Consider the following 18,076-nt stretch of genomic DNA (forward strand, 5'->3'; position numbering starts at 1 on the left):
ATGTTTTAAGAACTTTTTCTACAAAACTTTTGTTTATTTGTCCTTTTGTAAATATGTAAGAAATATACTATGTAACATTATTTCACAGAAAATATTAAAAACAAACTATTTATTTTTTAGCTTTATGATATTTGGATTAACAAAATTGGCAGAGAAGACTTGCACAATTCATTTTGGACCAGAAGCCCACTATGTTGGATTGAGATATAAGTCCACCTTGAAATGTGATGCTATTCCTTCTTTGTTTCTGTGTTGTAATTTATAGAAACTATAGAATAGCCACTGTTTAACCAACTACATTTAAATACATGTAATTAATGTTTATATAAAAACGTAAAAAAGAAAATAAAGTAGAAAAAGAACCAATGTTTGTTTTATTTTTGTAATCAAACCCTCAATATTAATCTTTATATTTGAAGAATTACGAGAAGATTTTTTAAAAAATGTTGCTTTCCTAAGGCCGCCAGATGGCGCATTGTCCAGAAATAACCTACACAGTTTCCTATCTATTCAGTAATATATATTCTTTATCTATGCTGGCAACTGATTCTGACTATCTATCAAAGGGTAATTGCCAAAAATTCTAATAATTAACTGCAATTAATATCAAAAGAAACAAATATTTTTTCGTAAATGTTTTAGATAACTTAAAAAATTGCAGGGTCCGAAAAAAAAAATTAAAAAAATGTACTTTTTAAAAGCTATCTTTTTGTATATTTGAATCATTCAACATATATATGCATTCTAAGGACATAGCAACACCTCTAAACATCAATATTTTGTTTTGTGAAGCTCCAGTTCCGGCTATCTTCACCCAGACCTATTGTGAATGATGTCCTTTGTATCTTTTGATATTAATTACAGTTAATTATTAGAATTTTTGCTCAAAGCCTGCTACATTCGGCTGATGGGTTTATTACACATTTTTTTCTTTTTGTAGGATGAGAGGCGCTTCTTTTGATTTTTCTCATGATTTTCGATGTATTTTTCCATTGTACTCTGCGCTCGTTGTCCAGGAACGTTTGCATATCTGAGACTTGTCAAGTCTGTTTCATGCTTGTTTATCCTGACACTTAGTGGTCCTGCTGTTTCTCCCACATATAAATTGTTTCATTCACAGGGTATTTTATAGATACAGTTCTGTGATCTTTGTGTGTCGTTGGCTTTGGTTTTAGATAGATCTCAGTGTAGTGATTGTTTTGATGCACTTATTTCTTATCCTTTTTATTTTTTCTGACAAACCCGTTACATATATGATATTGTCATCTTTGAATCCATTCTTTTGAGTGTTTCTGGATTGCTTGTGGTAAGTTATTTTTTCTGTTATTCAGTCTTATGAAATTTCTTGTTTATAAATTGCAATTGTTTAAAAATATTTTATTATATGTAAATTCTTAGCCATAATTTTAATTTACCCAGACGGCAACCCTGTAAGCCCTAGGCAAAGCCGTTGCAATTTTATACAGGCAGTATGTTTTCATACAAGCACAATAAGGAAAGTGTGAAGAGATTTCGTCTAATCAGTTATTTCCTCACCCTATCGATCGATTATTTACCACCACGATTAAACAGCGGTCAATTAATTTTATTTAAACATACAATGGGTAGTCATTTTTTGGCAAAACCTTTGTTAGCAGGTTTTTCTTTCATGAAATATTTAATATTCTGATATTTTGGCAACGCTGTGGGGTTCTGATGTCAAAAATCTTGAATGACGAAACCTTAAAGTTATACTGTACTGAAAAATTATATAATATCATGCATAGTAAACCAAATGCAAACTGCATGACGGAAATGGTAGCATAACACATAAATGAAGACACAAAATAGCATGATGCAGCTATGACGTTAGTGTCTTCTGAAGAATAATGGCATAAGGCATTAATAAACTACAATAAAAAACATCATTTATTATTTTGTCAAATACATATTTTAAATCACATTATTAATTACAGATCTCGTTATTATTTTTTCCTTCGTCCTCCCTCTTTTTCAGTCTTAAACATTTCGGACACTCTGATTTTATTGCAAAACAATGTTTGTGAAGCACAGCTAAACAACGACCACATGAATAACAACCATTGTCAAAAGGATATATAACCCCCTCATTATTGCAGATCTCACAAATGTGTCCTCGTCCCTTACAAATTTCGCATTTTACTTTGATATGTGTCTCGAATATGTCTACTATGGACTGCAACTTGCATGGTAACTCGCCTGAATTTATATCCACCAGATCTTGTAGACTGTACATGTCAGAGCTGTCTAATAAATGAGGAGTATCTACATTTTTCCTTAACAACCTTTCTTCTATTGACTTTCTACAGACTGATAAATACTTCTTCATCCCTATTAAAGTCTGACGTAATCTTCTAACGAGGTCTAATTCGTGTACTAATAAGAACAACTTGGAGTTAAGTTTGTTCAAATGGATAATAGGCCGGCGGGAAGTTATTTTTAGTAGCTGCAAAGCTGCTTGTGAAACTGGCTGTGGATCAAAGTCCCAGTTGTGGACGACCCTGGCCGGAATAATGGCGGAACTACTCCAATGACAGGCTGTGCAAAAGTAGAGGCCACTGTAATCACATCTTCTAGCTTCAGACCAATCTCTATCTGAAAAATTCGAAACAAAAATATTTTAATGAAACTTCTAAAAAAGATAACACGGTAAGGATCAAGGAATCTTAGACAAAAACAGAAAAATATCTAAATACTTAAAAATGATTACCCACAACAAGTCCTTTTACTCTCTAATTTATCGTTATTTTGTGACCAAAACATTTCAATCATTTATTTTCTAAGTTAATTATTATGTTTATATGGGATTAAGCCACAATTTATTGTAATAAAAATTACATTTTTACCAATTTTTATTTTCTACTCCATCGTTTGAAAAAAGATTATTTTAAAAAATAGTGAGGTGCGTTTTTATAACCGAAAGTTGGTAAGGGTTATATGTTTTCAAACTTGACTTTGGCCTCGATTTTGTAGGCAAATAGCCATGCTTTTAGTTGAAAATTCTGAGGGTTTGTGTATTATTCATTTGTGTATTGTGTTTATGTATTAAATGTTTATGTATTGTGTGTTGGAATACATGTGTGTTAAAATTGTAGACTATATATCACCAACTTTCTATTAATCCGTTAATGAACTTTGAAAAATTAAAGGCAAATATCGAGCACAATTTTAATAATCAAATCTTGCCCAAGTACTTTCGCTTTCTACAGCATCATCAGGGGTATCTGAAATAAGCCAAAAAACGTTTTTTTTTAAATGAAGACAATTGATTAACTTCGATAAAAAACTCGAATAAAAAACTCAAAGTTAATGGATGATAAAAGTTTTTTGTGATTAACTTTTTAGACTTATTTCGTCAAATTTGGGCTATCCAGCAAGCGCAGAATGTAATAAACATGAAATTAAACATAAATTGTACATAACACTACACTAAAACAAGGACAAACAGTTTAAAACTATTTAAAAAATTATTCTACGCTACATTCTTGTCGGCAACAGGAGAGAGAATGGTATTTAACGGAAATGTTAAGGTGCCATGTGGCATATGACAGCTTTGATGGGCAGTCACAATCATGGATACGTGATCTGCACATATTAAAATTCCGTGTAAGTAAGCTGGCATTTCGAGGGCGGACGGGTCATTATTCTCTTTCCTTACTCTAAACTATTTTCTACCACGCAGAAGGAAGTGGGGCCCCACTGCGTTACTTTGCCCCAAGAACTATCATGAAAGATGACCTCTAAACATATCAGTATGCCGAGCGATCCAACTAGCAATTGGCGCCAATCAGCGTCCGGGGCTGATGGTGTGAAATGGGCTACCGGCCATGATGTTGTGAGAAACCAGGCACGCCATGGAAACTCTGAGTCTGGAATAAACATAAAAATATGGAGCACCCTCAAAATTGGTACGTGGAATGTTCGAGGATTGCTGGAACCCGGAAAATTGGATGTAGTGAAAAACGAAATACACAATTATGCCATTGTAGGTCTATCTGAAACCCACTGAAAGGATAAAGGACATTATACGTCAAAAAATGGCAATGATATTTATTTCTCCGGCAATGATAAACAATCTCGGAATGGCGTGGCAGTGATAGTAAATAATGCCATTAAAACCTCCGTAAAAGAATACATAACCGTCAGCGATCGGATAATTGTTGTCAGAATGAATGCCAGTCCAGTTAATCTTAATGTAGTACAAATATATGCCCCAACAAGTGAAGCTCACGATGAAGAGATCGAAACATTTTATAGTACGTTGGAGCAGACGCTTAGGAAGCTTCCAAATAGAGAAATCACAGCAGTCGTAGGCGATTTCAACGCTAAAATTGGTGTAACTACAGAAGACCATTACTTGCGAGAGACCGTCGGATTATATGGACTTGGCCAAAGAAATGACAGAGGAGAACGCTTGCTACACTTTTATATAGACAACAACCTGTTTGTTACTAATACAGGCTTTCAACATCACCCAAGACGACTATACACTTGGATATCACCAGGAAATAGATACAGAAATCAGATAGATTTTATACTGGTAAAAACCCGTTGGAGGAGCGCTGTTAAGGATGTTAAGACCTATCCAGGAAAAGATTGTAATAGCGACCATCAATTTTTATCAGCTAAATTCCGCATGAAGTTAAGAAACAGTCCAAAAACAGGAAATACAACAACTAAATGGCATCTAAGATATAACGATCCGTACAAAAAAGCCGCAACGCAAAAGCTATGTGACCTCAAACAATCATTAAATCCAGAAGAGTCCTCAAATAGCATATGGACAAAAACAAAATCCATATTGCATAATGCTGCGAAAAACATTAAGAGTGATAGAGAAGAAAGAAGGAAACAATGGATAACAGACTCCACGTGGACTAAAATACAGGAGGGGAAGTGCTTAAAAGCCACAGGACTGAACAGTGAAAGTGATAAAGAGGCCTATAAAGCACTGAACGGTCAAATAAAACGACTCTGCAAAAAGGACAAGAACACACACTTGAACAAAATCTGCATGGAAATAGAAGGGCATAAAACCAAAACTGAGACCAGAGACATGTTTAAAAAAATAAAGCAGATAACGCGTTCCTTTACACCAAACTACCTTGCTATCAAAGATGATAAGGGAACTCTACTCACTTCTAAAAAAGATATTTTACACAGATGGAAAGAATACTGTGGACGACTGATGATGGAGGAAAGCACAGACGCCCCATCACAACAAGAAGATGCCAGTTTGGTGACGGAACCTGACGTACTCAAAAGTGAAGTTGAAGCAGCAATTATGAGGCAAAAAAGTCAGAAAGCTGCCGGTCCAGATAACATACCTATTGAAATGATTTGGGCCCTAGATGACGTTGGAGTGGATATAATACATCAAATTTGTCAAAGAGTGTGGGAGACAGGTAAATGGCCTGAGGACTGGACACAATCACTATATATTCCCATACATAAAAAGGGAGCGAAAGATTTATGTAGTAACTATCGAACAATTGCTCTAATTGCGCATTGCAGTAAGATACTCTTACACATAATTTTCGAGAGGATAAAGCCCTTTTTACTACCTAACATTGCGGAGGAACAAGCAGGTTTCGTTCCCGGACGTGGTACTAGAGAACAAATTTTAAACGTACGGCAGATTGTACAAAAATCCAGAGAATTTAACATCACAACATATTTGTGCTTCATAGATTATAGTAAAGCTTTCGATTTGGTCAACTGGAGTAAAATGTGGCAGGTTTTGTCTGAAATGGGAGTCCCCAATCATCTGATACTGCTAATTAAAAGCCTGTACAATAACAATTATGCCAGAGTTAGAATAAATGGGGAACTAACCGATAGTTTCAGGGTCACAAAGGGCGTGAGACAAGGCTGCATACTAAGCCCAATTCTATTTAACATCTATGGTGAATGGATAATGCAGAAAGCTACTGAGGGCTGGAACGGTGGCATCACCATTGGCGGAAAGAAGATTTGCAACTTGAGATATGCAGATGATACTACTATCCTCGCTAGTTCTGAAGCTGAATTGATTCACCTGCTACAACGGATAGAAGACGTAAGCTTAACGATGGGTCTTAAAATAAACAGAGATAAAACGAGAATCATGATAATTGACAGAGCTAACAACAATCAAAATCATCTGGTCATGATAAACAACATCGCTGTTGTAGATAAATTTGTGTACCTGGGCTCATTAATAACCAACAAAGGAGGCTGTACTGAAGAAATAAAGCGGCGGTCAGCAATCGCAAAAAGCGCTATGGCAAAATTAACAAAAATTTGGAAAAGCCATGAAATAACTACCGATACAAAAATGAGACTAGTAAGAAGTCTAGTTTTTCCAGTTTTTACTTATGCATCGGAATGCTGGACCCTTACTGAGAAAGACAAAAAGAACATAGATGTATTTGAGATGTACTGCTGGAGACGAATGCTGAGAATACCATGGGTGGCCCGAAGAACAAATCAATCCATACTGGACCAGCTAAACATAAAGAAAAGACTAAGAACACAAATATCAGAACAAATAATAAGCTATTTTGGACATGTCCTTCGAAGAAATGGTCTTGAAAAACTTACCATCCAGGGAAAAGTAGAAGGCAAAAGAAATAGAGGTAGATCTCCCACACGATACACGGACCATATTGTTGCTACCATTGGCGCTCCATTGTCAGAATGTGCTAGAATGGCAGAAGATAGAAAAACGTGGAGGAACATTGGGAAATTTAGTTAATAGCTTCATGATATCACGACACCTGCATCAGGTTAACGACTAAGAAGAAGAAGAAGCTGGCATTGACCAAAGGTCCAACTAACACTACTATAGAAAATCAGCTTATGAAATATGACATATAGAATATTTTAATTTAACTAGATTGCATAATCCAGATCTCACACTTAACACCTGTCTGTAATAATAAGGTTGTTAGTTTGAGAGCAAATAAAGTGGATATAAAGTGTGAATGAAAGAAATATACTAAACAATCTATTAGACAGTGGCTGGTTGACTACAATAAAATAGTCTAGCAGGCACTATCAATACTGTAAAAAAGAGAAGAAATCTGACTATGAAATTGAAATACTAAAAATTAAAACAAAATTGAAAGCAGTGTATAAATGGGGTATAATTCAAGTAGTTCAGTTAAACCCCCAGTCAATGGGAGAACTATAAAACTAATATGTAAAAGCGTTACTAAAGACCAACTGACCAACAGTGGGAGATGTTGAAATATACAACTGTGGAATTGGTACATCTAAATTACGCAGAGGTATGGAGAGTGTAATTAACGCCAACTATAGATCAATTGAACCTGAGCAAGCTAGTTTTGTAAATTGTTGAAGAATACAATAGTAATGTTGATCAAAGTATGAAATTAATAAATTCTTAATGGGTATACTCAGTGCAGGAAGTATAAACAGTCGAGATGGGTCCACTACAAGGTGAAGCTGCAATAAAGTTTTTAAAAAGTTTGGCAGATTGGCATATTGGCACTGAGATCTATTTTGTCCAAAACAAAACCTATCAACACACAAACGAGATCAAAGAACTGTACTTATAAAATAGACTGTGAATGCAACAATTTCTATGTCGAAAAAACCGCACGACTCTAAGTGTTAGGATAAATGAGTATGAAACATATACATCAAAAAAGAGACTGGCAAATCACAGATATGTTAAGATGCCTGGGATAATGAATACACAGTATAATGGAAAGATGCACCAATAATCATGAAAGTAATAGACATCACAAAGAGAAAAATCAAGAAACAGCTCTCATCCTACTTAATAAAGAAAAATGAGTAGCAAACCCATTAGCAGAATGTAGCAAGCTTTGGTTGCCAATACTAAAAGAAGTCAGCAAAAGAATATACCAATATCAACGGATTAATAAAAAATCCGAAACACATCGTCTACAATTATAACACATAATACACAAACAAATATACAAACAGCCTCTAAGATCGAGGCCAAAGTAAGTTGCCAAGTTAAAAATAAAATAAACCTAAACAACTTTCGGTTATAAAAACACACCTCACTATTTTTTTAAACAATCTGTTTCGAAATGTCAAACAATAGTTAAAAATGTAATTTTCGTTACAATCAATTGTGGTTTAATCCCATATGAACATAATATTTAACAGATATGCCAAAATAAAACAGTTTCAGAGCTATTTTCTAATTGTTTTTTTTTTCAATTTTTATTTGTTCAATCGGTTCAATTTGTACTGGTTCTTATTAAACACTTTGTATATTGATTTACCTTATCTTTTTCGTAATTTTCCTATGTCAAAAGTCAAATATAGCAAAAACGCATAACAAAATAACAATCTAAACTGTATTCAGATTGCAAATTCCCAACATAAACAAATTATCAAGGCCTGACACGCACGTGTTCCAACAGTATTCGCCGTCTCATTCGCCAAGGGACTATTAAATATGATTTATCGCCTTAAGCGAGCATGATTGTCATTTTACAGATCCACACTGCTCAGTCTGATTATATTCTAATTGTAGTGTGTTGGTTTATATATTTTGTTACATTATAAGTTAATATTTTGTGTTTTACATTGTTATTGTTGAGTTATTTACTGGTCGTGTTATTTGTTATAAGTTTTATAGTGTGTAGTAAACTTTTAGTATCCAAATCAAAGTATTTATTCATCAAAAGTAAAAATAGCTTGTGGTAATCACTTGGGTAATGGTAAGAGAAGCCAATATTTTAATTTATTGATGTTTCGGAAAGTTTTATTTCCTTTTCTGGACTCGAAAAAGTATACAGAATGCAATTTCATAACTTTACCCTATACTTTCGATGGCGTTGGTTTTATTAAAATACATATTATTTTCCTCTAGGCTATTTTGACTTTGTCTAAATCAAGTTATTGAAGATAAATAGGACAAGAAAAATGTTAAGGACTGATACGGCAAACGAACTCCTTTGGATTGATATAACCCTCAGTCCACTTGAAGAAACGACCAGTAGAGGAACATTTTGACGTTAAAACGAAAGAAATGATCATAAATGTATTTAAAACAGAAATGTAGGAAAACCCTACAAAGTCGAAAAGAACGATTTCTATTAGAGTAGAAGATAAAACAGGTAATGATATTGTTTTTCCATTATTTTAGAATGCGCGTTTTCACTTTATTTAATAAGTATTGTTACTTTCTATCTATTGTAGGCGTGTGTAGCCGTAGTGTACGAAATGTGGCTCAAGAATATGAAAATACGGGAACATTTTCGACATCAAAACCAATTGAACATATTAAAAATATTAACTCGCTTGATGCATTTGACAGAGAAGTAATAAGAAGAAGAATCCACGAATTCTTTTTTCGAAATGAAATTATCACAACAGATAAAGTTCTGATGATTGTTAATGAAGATTTTTGATTAATTAAAAAAACTACGTTTTTCAAAGTATTGAAAAAAAAAAATAAATTTCAAGTTTCAACGTCGTCAGCGAAACAGCATTTGGATGGACAGAGATGAAATTGTCTTGTGGAGACGAGAATTTCTGATCAAAATAAAGTCCTATAGAAATGAAAAACGCAAAATTTATTACTTAGACGAGACTTGGCTAAACGCTGGTCACACCAAATCAAAAGTATGGGTTGACGATTCGGTAACATCTTATAAACAAGCGTTTTTAGATGGACTTTTTATGAGGTTACAAAATCCTATAGGTAAATGTTATACGTGATTTATCACTTCAAGTCAATTTTAAAATAACCAAATTTTCAGGAAAAGGAAAGAGACTAATAATTTGTCACATTGGTAGTGAAGATGGGTTTGTTCCAGAAGCGTTGTGGGTGTTCGAATAAAAAAAGTGGTGACTACCATGAAGAGATGGATCTTTCGATAACTGGCTCACAAACATACTGCCCCGTGTTGAATCACAAATTAGTCCATTAATTTGTAACCTCAAATTAATCTTTATTTCCTGAATTTGTATAGTTTCACCGTGTATAATTGTGAAACATCAATAAGTAGCTTAATTACAATTTGTTCAACTTCCTGCAAACTATAGATTGCCTAATATTTATGTCTCCAATTATTTCAATTATATTTGCCAGCTTTCAAAAGTCAAAGGTTTCGTTCTATGCAGAGGTAATACACTTAATTGATGAATCGTGGCATTTTAGTGAGATTATAAATATAGCTTCGGGACTAGTTTGGGACGCAGTCTATTATAAATTTTTTCCTCAACAACAACTATGGTGTAATAATTCAGCAGCTGTCAAAAAAACTATATTTTACTCCACGACTTCAACATTTTATTTTATCATCATCGATCGAGAAGAATCGGACACAGGGAATTAGAAACAATTCGAACTTATCATTGCATTAGAATTTGTCCACCCGAGTAGAAGAAAACTCTACCCTTGTATTGGACAACGCGCCTTATCATTCCAGAAAAATGCGTAGCTGAGATAAAAAAATATGGCATTTAAAGACTCAACGTTAAAACTGCAACATAAGGGACAATGTAACCAATATATTATTGATGAGATAGCAAAAAGCCAAAACAAAATAGTTTAAAGGCTGCCTCCATACCATTGTGAACTCAATCCGAATGAACTCATCTGAGTAGAATTGAAAAAATTATGTAGCACCAAAAACAATACTTTTAAGTTTGTAGACAAGAAAAATATTTTTTATGATGCAATAAATATAATATTACTTCAACTATAAAAAAAATACATGGCATATACATGTATGTATGTATGTGTACAACAGGTTGAACAAGAAACCGAGTCCAAAATGTGGAAGTTGGACAACATAAATAATAGACACCCATATCAAACCAATAATAATAAATCCAGACGAAGAAAGCAGCACATGTAACTTTTGAGACTCTGAATAATTTAAATGGTATGTTTTTATTTTTTGAAAAACTTAATATGATGATGCTACTTTATTCAAAATACTTTGTTATGCATATCTCAGTTAATCAATATTTTATTTTATCACATTTTTCTTTATTGGAAATTTTACTCACAGTTAAACTTCAAGAAATTCTTCCATTCTTAGTTTCAAGTAAATATTTTTAAAAATCATATGATACACCTCAGTACGACTCTGTTTGGCTGTCACGTGCAATTGTTTACGGCTGGGAATATGTAATATGAATGAACTGTATATTACTTTATGAAAAAGTCATTAGACGAAAAAGGACCATAACTATCCATCGTTTAGATAATTTTAAGGACAACAGTTTTCTCTTATATATTAAGAATTCTTCTTAATCTTTTCTATCTGACTTTGTTGTTTTTCATATGTATTTATTTTTTTTACAAACTTGATGATGATAAAATAAATTATTTTAAACAACTTACACATTTCGAATAATTTGAAAAACAACCCAGATCTGGAGCCGTTTCCAACATTAATATCACTTTGATACATCGTTAGTTTGTTTAGACTTAAGTTAATAATAAATACAAGCATTTTCGGAACACACACTGCACTCACAGTACAGAAACTAATTATTTATAAGTTTGTGTTATTACTAGCGCATTCGCAAACCATGCAAACAAGAATTTTATAACAATTACCTGGAAATAAAAATCTACCAAGGCAACCTAGTCCTGAAGGAGCCGCTAGCAATACATAAGTAACAATAAATAATGAGTAGATTACTTAAAATGTTATTTACGAATTGAGTTGGATAAAGAAACTGAAGATACTTTAAAAATAAAGCAATTTTTGTTCTCTCATTGATCATCTTATCTTTATATATTTTTAGCCCTCATAGCTTTTAGTACACTTTATTTTATTTCTACATAGATCTTATTATCTATCTCTAATAATTCAATAATTTTACTTTATATTTAGAAGCATTTTATGTAATATTTAATAAATAAACTCTTCAGTTTATTTTCCCAAACCAAAACCGTTAGTTTAAAAGTAAAAACAATTTAAGCTAGGGGATATACAATGCATAAAATATACTTACTAACTGGTAATGGGGATTTGCATTCAGCACATAGGTATCTCTGAGCAGAAAGTCCCAATTCAGGGCATATATCATAGTCAAAACATCCTTTTTCGCTAGCTATGACATGAGCACATTCCCTGACAATAGATGCTAGACACTTATGATGACAGGCATATTCGCAGTCTTCACATTCATACCATGCCTGGACAACACTCCTAAAAATAGATTAAATAGAAAAATAATTTATTTGGACCTAGTAACTAATATTTTAACAATACATTCAGAATGTTGAAAATACCTTTCGCTTTTAGCTACCCCTCCCTTCCATTAATAAACAGCTTTATTTCAGTTATAATAAACAAAATGTATAGTAGACTCGGAATTCGGCTACATAATTTAAACCGAAAATAACAAAATTCAGTTTGGCAACTTTGTGGTAAGAACAAGTATTTTCGGATATCAACAGGACCGTATTATGCTTTAAAATTTTAAATTACGTAAATTATTTGCTTACAATGTTTTATCAATGTTGCTCCAATTAAAATAAAAAAGTTATCTTTTTAAATAAAAAAGCATGTACTTATATGTACATTTTCCCCGTTATATCAAAATTGAAAAATCTGGAAAGTCATATAAGTATCAAATATAAAAATATATTAAACCAAATATAAATGCTAGTTAAATTAGTTAATGTTGGCAAATATTTAGTGTGTTCATTTTTCACCCCCATTACGTGTTCAATGACAATTTTCCAACTTGTGGCTGTAATGTTTTTTACTTCTTCTGCAATCAATTGGAGAACAGCCGATGAAAATTTACAGTCATATTGTTTCTTTTTATATTTCTCATTAATTACGCCCACATCAATTCTATTGGATTTAATATACAAACATTCAGAAATGAATGTAAAGGAAGTGTAGGAGTTAATTGTTTTTACATATTCAACCAATTGTCTGGCTAAATAGGTCTTGAACCCAAGGCCAAAAATAAATATATATACAAACATAAGGAGGTAGTCTAAGGACGGTATGTCCATTATTGAGGGCACAGTCATCAACAACATATTTCTTTTGAAATGGCTTACTTTTGAGTAACCTCAAATAATTGCTTTTTCGTATATATCTCTTAAAAATACAAATTACGCTGTTTTTGGGCAATTTCGAGAGAAGAGTTTTTTCAAACCAAGACTCAAAAATACCCCAATCCCTATCATCGCGGTAGTCCAATGACGCATCTTTAATTTATTTGGCCGATATCAATAGTGCGTCGTTGATCCATCGGTTTTCTCCAACGCAGTGTAAAATAATAATCCTTTTAACTTTACTGGATGGTAGTGCAACTAAACATTTTTATTGTTGTTTATCCAACCTTTTTTACGATGTTATGGGTATCGTACCATATTTAATCCAAATATATAATGTTTCGTTCCATTTTTATATACTCCATTATACTTGGAATATACTCGGTTCGTAAAGAAAGTATTTTACTGCTTTCCATGAGTGTCTGACGTTTATCTATAGTTCTATACTTATAATTATTAGCTTTAAGGAAAACGCGAAGTGTTGCCCAACAAGAAACGATACCTTTTCGAGTCGAAGAGTTTCAATCGTGGGAAAAATGTTGGCTGCATACATTTTGTATATTGTATATTGTTGTAATTATAGGTTGAATCAAGTGGCTTTCTATTTTTCGGAACTTGCCACACTCTTTTCACTTTTTTCTTGATGTAACTGTCCCTCCTATAATGGCATATACGGATGATTTTGCCACTTTTGTTAAAATAAACAGTTTCTGTAATGGCCTCGAATTTAGTAAGTTCAGTACAGTTCTTCATACACATTTTTCACTATACCTTTGGCATAGTTAGAGAGATATTTAATAGAGAGAGCGTTCCACATAGTTGCCCTGTAAATCTTTTAATTGATAAGAATCTTCTTCTATTGATCCTCCAACCTCATGCTCGGAATTATTGTTCTTTCAAGGACGCCACATTTTAAAAGTATCTATCTAAGTAATGTCTTTAATTAGAGAATTTTCACTACAACTACAGCACACGTAACTCAATATACTACAGGCTAAGTTTGAAACAGAATTGAATAACATTATTTCTTGTTCACAACTGTTAGTTGATTCACAACTTTCCAATTCGGGTAAAGTGATTAGCAGACTAAACATTATTATTTATTATTAAATCGTCGAATATACACACAATTACATTCGTAAACGTTATTGTGAGTGGAATTCCGTACCTTTATATTTTCATTCATCGCTGTTATCCGTAATATGACTCAGGGATTAAAAGCTTAAATAGCGTCAGCACATTCTGACCGAATTCCGTTTGTACTATATAGAATGGGTGCGTATAAGCTGCATTGGATACAGAGATATGGTGCATTGCTTTTCACAGATTGTAGAAGTGTTAAACAGACAATTAGTAGTACTTGGATTTAAATGACTTACCATATTGTACCTGTACAATGATCGCAGTACTTTGAAGATGCATGTCTTAGTAATGGTTGAAGATGTAAATGGTGCCCTTTGATGACTCTCTTAGATACACCACTGGAATGATTTCTGGGATGCCTAAAACACATATTTCATTAATTGATTAAATATATGACTAGTTAATATATTTTGTTTATACAGTTAATACTATTAAAAAAAGCTAATTATCATTAGTTGACATCGATGATTGTATATAATTTTTTCCTGTTTCGGCCATACCTTCGGCTGCCACAATGAATAAATAATCATAACATATGATTAGTATTTATTAGTACCACAAAATCGAATCTAATCATGCCAGTAAAACTGTCTTATAAATAATTTCATAATTAAGAGCCATTTAATATTTAGACATATAATACATATTATTATTAAACACACTGCTACACTGTACCCTTCACAAAACTTACAGAGGGTCATTCATTGCATCTTTACATTCTTCCAATCTCAGACGCAATTCTATTAAATGTCTAACTAGCCATTTCCGCTCTTCAGAACAATGGTCACTTTCTAAAATTAAACTTTTACAGCGAGTTATTGCCTTTAATAGTTCTTCTTCGGTTGCTTCCTAAAACAGAAAGAAAACAAATTAATTAGTCGACCAACAGAATAGAAATAACCCAACATTTGATAATTATTAGTTTTCTGAACTCTACTTCTACTGGAATAATTAAATATAGCAACCTCAATATAACGAAACTGAAGGAAATTAGAAAATATTTGTTATACAGAGTAATTTGTTACAATGAGGTTTCCTAAGGTTGCATTTGTCTATGATTAAAAATACACCAAATATTATATAGGTCATCTGATAGGTTTAATTTGAACAGTTCTTCCTATATAAGATTTAGTTACTTAAAGCTTATTTAGTTAGGTCATGTTGTAATTAATATAAGGCAAACTTCTTTCTCTGAAAAACTATGCCTTTAGTTAATAATATATAATATAATATAGGTCTTAGATCAGCATAGGTACTTTAATAAGCTGAATATCTCCAAATACACCACAAAACAGTTCATCTTCAACAAGTTTATTATTATTCATTTATTAAAGCAAAGGTCATTATTATTTTTTATTCTTCTATGCAGAAGGCCAGGAATCGAATCCCAGCACCGGCGAAAACATCTAGATATTTTTAATGTCTACAATAGGCTCTAGGTCGACTCAGTCTGAATAAAATGAGTACCTTGGGTAAAACCAGGGGTAATAATAGGCAATTGAAGCGTAGCACTGAAGCTGCTACCTTTCTTGTATACTTTAGGAACAAAAGATAGCAGACAACCCTGCTATAATCCCAAAGCTGCACTAACAATATAAAGTGAGACTATTATTATTATTGAAGTAAAGTTTCCGCATTCTTCACACTCTTTATTTTCATGGTACTGGATGATAATTGTGATTTTTTTTAATGTAAACTTCACCACTTTTTATTATTAAGTCATTAAAATTGGTGATTATTGTTCTATCGATGTCACAGTAATTTATTTCATAGCTTTCTAAGAAACAAGAGTGAGTGTGACTGTCTCTCTACTGGGAACACGCTCCAGTTCATATCAATGTAAATGTGGATTGAAAACTTGGTTAACATTATGTTACTGGTATATACAATAATATATTTCTTACTTCTAATAAATAAATGAAAAATTACATGTTATTGTCACTTACTACCTTTTTTACTTATATGCATAACTTTCACACAATCAAACTATTCTCTTGCACTTTTAGAAAAAAATATGATTACTTAGTTCTTTCAGAGTTAGATAGAATTTCTTTAAGTAATTTAGGGGTCATGTTGCAACAAACTATAAAGTTTCATCTTATTTTTCTCCCTACCCATGCTGCAGATACACCCCTTTTATAGAATAGAGTAATTACACATTATACTCACCTTTTTACATAAAAAGTTATCACCTGTTTCCTTTTAATCAACATAAGTTTCCAATCTTTTTGGTACTTGAAAGTCAGCCTGTTTTAACATCTAGTTTATAGTAACAAGGAATATTTTTACCTTAGTTTTGTATTCAAGCAATTAAAGACAAATGTCCTTTAGTAAACATTTAACCTCAATAAAATAGTTTCCATTCATTTACTATGTACTACATTTTAATGTAGTTATTATAGTTCATACTATAATACCATTGTTCTGAAGCTATTTAAATAGTAATTAATATAATACCATGTTTCAAATTAAAAATGTATAGCTTAATGTAAATGACTGAAAATATTTAAATTTTAAATATGATTATGATAATAATCACTATCATAATTCCAAATGTAAGTACATAAAATACATTATTTTTACAAAAATTAGTGTAAAATTAATAACCATTGTATTCTTTTGACCTTCATTTATTTTTTACTTGTTAATTAAGAAACAATTTTAAATTCTGAACTATTTTTAATCTTATTTTGACATTAACATTGAGACAAATATGACCCCTACCTTATTAAGGGCCAATTTTAACTCTTCAGAGGCTAGACTTGCAGGCACTAGGTCACTTTCAATTACAGATGTTGATGACACACTAGGATTGTAACTGATATTTTCATTATCACTATTATTATTTATATTAATAGGTTCTGACATGACTAATTACAAATATTGAACATTCTAAGTAAACAATAGAAATGTTCCAAATATAGTTCCAGAGTACACTTAAGTGAAATTAAATTTTACGACATCAGTGTTAACACAATTAATATTCTCGTTGTAAATAAAACTTTTCAGTGGGAAACATTTAGAATAATTTAAATAGTTTATATAAATTTCACAACCTTAAAATTCAGTATACATAATTTGTATAAAGACGAAAAGACGTCACGATAATGGGAAAATATAACAATAAACATGAAGATAGCTGCTATAGAAAATAAATCTCAAGGATCTCAAGCCTTGTTGCCATAGTACATTAAATCGGGCTATGCATAGGGAAGGGGGCTATGTATTCTGTATACAGTTCTAGCACAGTATATTGCTTAAAAAGAAGCAATATACTGTGGTTCTAGCACTAATACCAGTTTTTCTTGAAATTAGTGTGCTATTACAAGGAAAATTGATTTTAGCTAGACTACATACGGCAGTTTCACGCTGTTCCCGTTCTTCATTAATTGCACGAGCTGGTTTCATTCATTTTCATCTTCATCACTATCCGTGCATTTTCTACAATTTTTGACAGAATTAGTTCTTTCAAATTTAAAAATAATGTTGTGGATTGTAAATTTTGCTAATACAGTGCCTTCGAAAAAAAAAAAAAAAAAAAAAAAAAAAAATTAACGATTATGTCGTCGGCACTACTTCCAGAATAATGCCATTTAATAATTTTAATTTTATGTTCAGTTTTAAAAGTTACCATTTTCCTAACTTGAAATATCAATTTCTTTTCTTCAGTTTTTTTGCGAATAAAACCGGAATTATTATACTCCAGTCGCCAGAGACGAAAATGCCACTAAACCTCTAAAAATCATACGAACAAGCTGAATTTTGCCGAGAATATTAATTTTGGGACCGCAAAAAAGATGCAAAAAAGTTTACCACTTCCGAGGGGGGTTTTAGGGCTTCCCCCTAAAACCCGCGCGCAGAAAAACCCTATACCGTAGAAAAGAATGT

At 32.3% G+C, this 18,076-nt stretch overlaps 1 protein-coding gene across 2 annotated transcripts; it reads right to left on the reverse strand.

Annotated features, from left to right (window-relative positions):
- Positions 1-1,890: 1,890 nt before the first annotated feature.
- Positions 1,891-17,307, reverse strand: DEF8 (differentially expressed in FDCP 8 homolog). Of its 2 annotated transcripts, XM_072537018.1 has the most exons (6): positions 16,913-17,307; positions 14,880-15,037; positions 14,425-14,547; positions 11,983-12,179; positions 11,582-11,626; positions 1,891-2,613 (listed from the first exon to the last, which is right to left on the reverse strand). In XM_072537018.1, the coding sequence occupies exons 1-6, from the start codon at positions 17,054-17,056 to the stop codon at positions 1,946-1,948; spliced, it is 1,335 nt and encodes a 444-aa protein (XP_072393119.1). In that variant the 5' UTR covers positions 17,057-17,307; the 3' UTR covers positions 1,891-1,945. The 2 variants fall into 2 exon arrangements, with proteins under 2 accessions (XP_072393119.1, XP_072393120.1); XM_072537019.1 differs by lacking the exon at positions 11,582-11,626 and having other exon boundaries at positions 16,913-17,305.
- Positions 17,308-18,076: the final 769 nt, after the last annotated feature.

Source organism: Diabrotica undecimpunctata, chromosome 7 (genome assembly GCF_040954645.1).
Source record: "Diabrotica undecimpunctata isolate CICGRU chromosome 7, icDiaUnde3, whole genome shotgun sequence".
In the NCBI taxonomy this organism is placed as follows: Eukaryota; Metazoa; Arthropoda; class Insecta; order Coleoptera; family Chrysomelidae; genus Diabrotica; species Diabrotica undecimpunctata.